We start from the raw sequence: 8,076 nt of genomic DNA, 5'->3' as shown, positions 1-8,076 counted from the left end.
TAAAATACAGTATCTGAAAGAAGATCAGTTCTAGTGTTTTTAATGACCAGAGGTGCCCTGTTAAATGCTTTAACAAGACCCTTAATAATATAGGAAAACTATTGTGGTGACATTTGAGCAAGAATAGCTCCAACCAGTAGGATGCAGGTCTGCCGGTGTAAAGGTTTCTATTGGACTGGGGTGCTTGCGGTCGTCTTTGGGTGTTGCTGTCATTTTTCCTTTGTTTGGCAGGTTCGGAATCTAGCCCCAAACACTATCCGCTTTAGGAACTATTCCATCTTATCTGCCATAATAGGACAGTGCTTTCCAAGTCGATTTCACGCTTGAATGACTAGGGAACAGAGCAGTCTTTGTGGACTCTTGCCATACCTGCTCGTGCAACCCAAAACTTTTCCCTATTTCTGGGACCAGTTGTTTTTAACACTGTGGCTATGACATGCTCATTGAGCATTGACAATGACTGATCTCATTGCCACATTCCTCATGTGAAGTATGGCATAAGAATGAGCGACAGGTAGTGAATAACTGATCTCCAACAGTTTTAGTTGCCTATATGTCTGTGGCTGAAGGGGAAAATCCGTTATTTGCAAGCCATATTTTTGCCTTGTAGTTTCATAAACAAATGGGGAGGCTGCAGTTGGGCTGAATGTTTAAAATAGAGACTCAGGATTGTGGCTTTAACAGACTAAAGGAAACCGTTGAAAAGCCATTTTCAGAAGATTGTGCTATACAGTAAGTATTACTACCGAATGTATTAATAAATGAGCAATGAAGCAATTCTCAACCATCCACTGTTAGATTATTTAAGAGACGGTAATATTTTTCTGGGGAGTGTTTTTCACATTTTAACATTTATAATTTGTAGCGTTGCATGACAAGATAAAATACTGGACTCTTATTTGGTGTTGGCTAATATGATAGTTTATTGATTTGTGTGTCATAGCCCTACATAAGAAGTCGGGACACATCTGGTCTAGAGCATCAAACCAGTGAACACTGTACACAGTACATCCTTTGGCTTTGTCCACCTTACTGCACAACTTGGTGTCAGTCCGTTCCCTCTTTTTAGAGGGGCTTGTGATTGTCAAAATTATAATTTGATTTCCATTGCATTAAATGTCCAACAGCTTGCCAAAAAAATTTGCAGAACACTTCTGAAAGATATTGATGCCACAAAAGTTATTGTGACAATTGAAAATCACTGTTTAACCAAAGTGTGTATAAAAGAAGACAGATACTCTTGATTACAATACAAATGTATATAAAAAAAAGTGCATGACATTGAAAACGATAAAGACCAATAAACAGGTCCTGTCTGGTCTGAGCAGATTCCATTCCTGTAACTTAGAGTAGGGTTTCCAAAACTTTTTCACTCAGGTTCCCCTTCCAGCATTGGAGAACATCTGTCACCACCTGCGCATGAGTGCACCACATCTATTTCAATGGACACAAGCACTGTTCATGACAAACTCTTCACACCCCTCTTGTTGGTAGATTTTGTATTGTTGCAGTTTTAAAGCTTATATCCTGCAATTCTACACATTTTCCCCTGTCTAATGTGTATTCATGTGATATTTGAGTGACAAAAAAATGACAACATCTATGGGCAAAAAGAAAACATTAGCTGACATTGACTAGTTCATGTGGACATTTCTGATAAAGAGCTCTCTAAGTAATGCAATGACTGACATGACAAGAGGAACTGATGATGCACTTCCCAATTTTGAAATTGCACCTTGTGCATTCTACTATTACAACTTTCAAGAGCAAGTTGAAAGCCGCACTGAGTCTCCCCCCCCACCGACCCGCACAGTTTGGGAACCACTGACTTAGACAAGACCCATGTATTCTGCTCGACTAGGGAGATTTCTTGTGGTTCATCTTGAGCACCTCCTAACTGTCCTGTCACCCAGTCTCCATTCAACAGGCCAACTGTACTGCACGTCAGAGCAGTCCTCCCCTTAGCCGCTGTCTGTCAACACAACACACCAGGCTCATGTTCAGTAACGTTCACTGATTTAAAACGTCTCACAGCGTTAAACTAACTCATTCTGGACAGGTTCAGGTAGTCCCTTCCTAGTTTCGGTCCATTTTCTTCCATTTGGTGCCTAGTGAACACAACCCTGCTCACATCACACAGTGCTCCTGTAATCCCCCTCCTCATTGCCCGTGGAGCCCCGTCAGCTCTGTCCAAAGTCTGCAAAGCCCTTGGCCCCTGAGAAGGGCTCCGGCTGCAGGGGGAAGAAGTATTGCTGGGGCAGCAAGAAGCTCGTGCCCTGGGCCGGGTGTTGGTGCATGGGCTGGTGCAGCTGGGCGTGGGGGTGGGCGTGGGGATGGGGTTGCTGGCAGCCACCTGGCATGCAGGCCGTGGGGGAGGTGTAGGGGGGCGGCGGGGGTGGTGGCAGCAGCGGCTGGGGCGTGGAGGGGGAGAAGGATGCAGATGCTGACACCAAGCACCCGTGCTGCTGCTGACCCTGACCTCCGAGGGAGAAGCGGCGCACCGAGCTGCCCCCGCCAGCCGAGCTGGAGCTGGTGGTGGCCGTGCTGGACTGGCGCGAGGGGGTGCGCAGGCTGGGTGGCGCAGTGGTCAGGATCATGGGTATGGTCTCGGTCTGGCAGCTGCGCAGAGGGAAACGGATAGGCTGCTGTGTTGGCTGCTTGGGCCGCAGGCAGGTGCAGCAGTAGACAGCAACCAAGGAGCCCACCACCACAAAGGCCACGAAGATGGAGCCCACCATCAGGAAGGGCACGTAGATGGGCTCTGCAAGGAGGAACAGGTGTTGGAATACTTGAAAACGTTAATTTGGATACCTGTTTGAATACTTAAATTCATAATTTAACCTTTCGGTAATCACAGATCTGAATACTGGTTTGATTTGTGAAGGTAATAGGGTGGTAACATTGCTTACCCCATCAATCACTTACAGACCTGTGCTAAGCTCATGGAAACAGGGCCAATAAGAAGTGGAGTTCATAGGTTTATTAAATATGTGGAGTCAGTGAACATATGTGTGATACCAAGTGTGCATAATAAACTGTATTGCAAATGTGTACAGACCTACAGTTGAAGTCGGAAGTTTACATACACCAAACTCCATTTTTCACAATTCCTGCATTTAATCCTAGTAAAAATTCCCTGTCAACATGCTGACCAGACCGGACACGTCGCGTGCGCGAGCGTTCAGGTAACATAACAACTCAATGTTTATATCCCAGGAAAAATTAGCTAGCAACAGCAAGCTACCTAAATAGGACAAATTAGCTAGCAAGTGCAAGCTAGCTAGCTAAATCGCCATAAATGTTGAATGCTTTTTGATCTGTCCCCAAATTAATATAATTGGTTCAGAGTTTGTTTTGATATTTTAACCTGCGTGTCGTGATCGCGTTTGGTGTAGGGGGACCAGATTAATTTAGGCACGATGGCGCACACGCACAGCCGGTTTGGCTTCCGTGTCAGTCAGTTTGGATCACCACTTTATTTTCAGAATGTGAAATATCAGAATAATAGTAGAGAGAAGGATTTATTTCAGCTTTTATTTATTTCATCACATTCCCAGTGGGTCAGAAGTTTACATACACTCAATTAGTATTTGGTAGCATTGCCTTTAAATTGTTTAACTTGGGTCAAACATTTCGGGTAGCCTTCCACAAGCTTCCCACAAAAAGTTGGGTGAATTTTGGCTCATTCCTCCTGACAGAGCTGGTGTAACTGAGTCAGGTTTGTAGGCCTCCTTGCTCGTACATGCTTTTTCAATTCTGCCCCTCAAATGTTCTACAGGATTGAGGTCAAGGCTTTGTGAAGGCCACTCCAATACCTTGACTTTGTTGTCCTTAAGCCATTTTGCCACAACTTTAGAAGTATGCTTAGGGTCATTGTCCATTTGGAAGACCCATGAGCGATCAAGGTTTAACTTTCTGGATTGATGTCTTGAGATGTTGCTTCAAAATATCCACAATTTTTCTTCCCCATTATGCCATCTATTTTGTGAAGTGCACCAGTCCCTCCTGCAGCAAAGCAAACCCACAACATGATGCTGCCACCCCCGTGCTTTACAGTTGGGATGGTGTTCTTCGGCTTGTAAACAATTGTTGGAAGAATTACTTGTGTCATGAGCAAATTAGATGTCCTAACCGACTTGCCAAAACTATAGTTGGTTAACAAGAAATTAGTGGAGTGGTTGAAAAACAAGTTTTAATGACTCCAACCTAAGTGTATGTAAACTTCCGACTTCAACTGTATGTTCTCTTTCTGTTTTCTACAGAATCCAGGTGTACACCTTTTAAATGGAGAGGGATTCAGGAGAAAGGACATTTTAGAAGACAAAGGTGAAATGTTACTCTTTTACTCATCCTTTCCTAAATCCCCTTAATATACAGTATTTCTTTACATTAACTCACAAGACCATTTTTTATATTGTTGCAAAGCATATGTTCAATAGCCCATTTTAATGTCATACTGGTAGTAAACGTTTGTACGATATAACGTAAGTAGGCCACTGAGGTGAATTATACAATACAATGCAGTGCTGCTAAAAAAGAAACATCTGCTACTATAACAATAAGCAAGTACAGTTAGGCTGTCAATACAACGTATTCAAAGTGTTAAAAAGGCATGTTTATACTATATTTTTTACATTTCATGTAACCAACATCCACCGACAAAACCATCTGTTTTGTAGTTATTAATAGCCTTCTATTTCTTGGGTGTTGTTGAGTAATTGTCTTTATATTAATTGTTTTAGGCCTGAATTGGACTATGCAACAGTTACTGCGAATATTCTTAAAATAATTTAACATAAGCGTTTTGTCTGAATACATCTTTCCAAAACTTAGATTAAATGTTCAGATTACAGTTTAAAATGGCAATTGGCGCCAAGGGAAGGAAATCATTTGAAGATCATTTATTTTCATAAAAAAATGGAAATTGTATTGACCACGCCAGCTAGGGCTTCGCAACACTGGAGACAAATTATTTTGAGATTTGGTGAAATTAGTTAAATGTAAGTCTAGATTCTGTTTTATTCCATAAATGGTATACATTTTGAACTAATGATGAATAATTCCCTGAATAAGCATATTTTATGTGAATGAAAGCTCTTGTTTTTAAATTGGTAATTAATTATAAGCTAATAACCTCTACTACACAGGCTATGCCAAAATATTGTGAAGTATAGTGAAATAGCCTAAGGTATCAAATACAAACTCTGGTGGATCTGATGCCATCTTTGGACAGGATATTCTGCCATTGGTGTGCAAAATGATAATTTAAATTGCATGATTGTTTCAACGTTGCATGGTTTATATAGGGCCTTGTGGTCAACCTCCATCCACTTATTTTCACATAGGTCTGGGGTAGTATTTCTTGCATATCATGTAACTGGAGGAATGCATGGTGACACTCTCCAGGTGTATCACATGCCCACAATGTACCTAACCTGAGGTCAAATGAAGCCCAAGCCAAAAAACAGGTGCCCCACATGCATGGAATTGGAGCTGCCTAGTGCTTTTTCTTTGTAAATCAAGATAGGCTGTAATTTCTGCATCTTGATAGAGCAATTATGTTGTTATAACTCAATGAAAAGTTACTTTCAGTGCTTATCTTAGGTTTCAAAATGACAAGATCCATTTTAATGAGATGATTTGTACAATATGCTTATGAAAACAAAATGTACGCCTTGATAAATGAAATATAATAGCATTTTTGTCTTCTAAATTATTTTTTCAAATAGGACAAACGATTATGTATTTATAGGTTATATTTCATCTTAATATAGACTAATTTAAACCGATTGAAAACAAAAACTTTTATAATGAAATATATTATGCTATGCCTACATGCCTGGCAGTGACCTGAAGAGGCTGAATGGTGACAAACATGAATGTTGAGTGACACGGCTCGTTAAAAGCGTGTCTAGATGGCATTTTTTATTTTGAAATATTTCACAATATAAAATCTTTATTAAACCATTGAAATCTTTGAATGTTATATAATAACACTCCCAAGTTTAGTGTTTTGCATTGAAGTTAATTGTGCATTAACTTGTCCTCTCCTCCCAGGCTCGGCATGCTTTGGAAGTCTAAACTTACGCGCTGCAAACTCCGTGTTCTCCTGTTCTCTGTCGTTGGTACAGCTTCCCTGGTCCAGCCGTGCGTCCACGGCCGCGCAACAGTACCGCAGGGAACAAGACCCGCAGCACACGTTTGCGTCCATGGTGTCAAAGTCCTCCGGACACTGAAAGCCCTCGTGGTAATTTCCATTACTGTCCAGCCACCCATGGCAGTACTCTCCTTGTGCGTCTGATATCCGTAGATTCCAGGTCAGGTACCCCAGCATGAGGTAGTTTAGCAGGCGCACCATCACGACAACACTTTATTAGCAGCCCAGTAGCCTACGCACTATTCTTTATCTATTGCGTTGTCTTTGCATTTAACACGTTTGCATGATGAATGCGGTTTGAAACAATCCCACGGTTGAAACCATCAACTGGTTCAATTGGTTAGAATTGTCATCATTCGTTTGATTTTAATTTAACCATACGAATACTTTTGCATTTAAGTTTATGTTTGCATTTCCATCCATTTGGCATATAATCTCCTCAACCAAAGTCGATCCCGTATCAGGTCACAGGTGTAAAATAAGCTTTAACTGAACTCTCACGGTTGTCCAAATGAATGACTGTTTCTCTCCTCTCAAAATGTTATTATTGCACAGGCAAAACACATCAGAAATATAACTAGCCAAGAGTGTATCCGAACTTTACCCAAACCTTTCTTCTCTTCACTGCGTAATTTATGAAACGAGAAAAAAAGGTGTACTTTCTTAAACCAAGTTGTTGTTCAGGTCGGTGAAGACGACGTGCTATGGATGGCTACGGTCGTCTTGTGTCCAGCCTCATTTGAAATCTGCTGCTTTTTTTGACCGACTCAGTAGGCGCGCACGCATCTCTTTGACCACCAGACGTGCGCATTCATGATGGAGCGGTCGCTTTTGCGTCCCTACGCGGAAAGAAGCCTATCGCAAAGTGATGCTGAGAGGACATAGGCTTCAGTAGTCATGCGTGCCCTTATCTGTCCTTATCAAATCAGCTCCAAGTGATTTTAATTTTGGAAATCTGTTCCAAAGTATTCCCACGCATAATGGAGATATAATGTATATGTGATCATATGAAAATGTAAGCAAGGTTTGGAATGATTATGTTTTAGTCTAATGTTATATCTGTTTGGGGTTCTTGCCATCAATTTGCAGTCTACAAATAATTTGTAATTATGTTCCAGCCCCCTGACCATCCGCTCAGCCCGCGACTGAATCTAGTTGATGATCCCTGGTCTTTAATTTCCAATAGCCTAATGCTAGTGACCATTATTTGGTATCTTTATCTTTGTACCCTGTATGAAAAACACATTTAGAAATATATATAATATAGCCTATTCATATTACTAAGAGGAAGTTGTATATGCCCAGGTTAAGGTTTCAGTTGTCTTTTGTTTGCAGCTTAGCTTCAACTCTGTAACTTTCCCTTAAATCGCCAAATTTATATTGATGTGTCGCCCTCTGGTGGCCTTCAAAAACTTTGATTGTCAGTTTATTTTATTGCCGTTTGTGTAGGTTGGATTCATTACTTTATTCGATTAATGGTTTGGTTATCCTATCTAGAGGTTGGATATTCTTCTATACATCTAATAGCTAAATGTAGGCTTGATAGAGGCTTGATGCACTGTCCTCTCAGCACATGTCAAAACTGCAGGCTAAAATTAAATCTAGACTATCGTAATCGCTCCTCTTTCACCCCAGCTGCCAAACGAACCCTGATTCAGATGGCCATCCTACCCATACTAGATTACGGAGACATAATTAATAGATCGGCAGGTAAGGGTGCTCTCCAGTGGCTAGATGTTCTTTAAGAGACCCAATAATGTTTGTAACGTGTTTTGTGTTGCTACCATGCTGTGTTGCTGCCTTGCTATGTTGTCTTAGGTCTCTCTTTATGTAGTGTTGTCTCTCTTGTGGTGATGTGTGTTTTGTCCTATATATATATATTGTATTTATTTTATTTTTTAAATCTCAGGCCCCATACC

The 8,076-nt window shown here is 41.1% G+C and overlaps 1 protein-coding gene across 1 annotated transcript; it reads right to left on the bottom strand.

The window, feature by feature from the left end:
- Window positions 1-877: 877 nt before the first annotated feature.
- On the bottom strand, window positions 878-7,109 carry LOC112221112 (protein shisa-3-like). The gene is made up of 2 exons (XM_024383228.2): window positions 6,088-7,109; window positions 878-2,761 (listed from the first exon to the last, which is right to left on the bottom strand). The coding sequence occupies exons 1-2, from the start codon at window positions 6,356-6,358 to the stop codon at window positions 2,181-2,183; spliced, it is 852 nt and encodes a 283-aa protein (XP_024238996.2). The 5' UTR covers window positions 6,359-7,109; the 3' UTR covers window positions 878-2,180.
- Window positions 7,110-8,076: the final 967 nt, after the last annotated feature.

The sequence above is a fragment of the Oncorhynchus tshawytscha genome, linkage group LG21 (assembly GCF_018296145.1).
Source record: "Oncorhynchus tshawytscha isolate Ot180627B linkage group LG21, Otsh_v2.0, whole genome shotgun sequence".
NCBI lineage: Eukaryota > Metazoa > Chordata > Actinopteri > Salmoniformes > Salmonidae > Oncorhynchus > Oncorhynchus tshawytscha.
The sequence above is the reverse complement of the archived record's forward strand: the minus strand, read 5'-3'. Positions and strand labels throughout refer to the sequence as shown.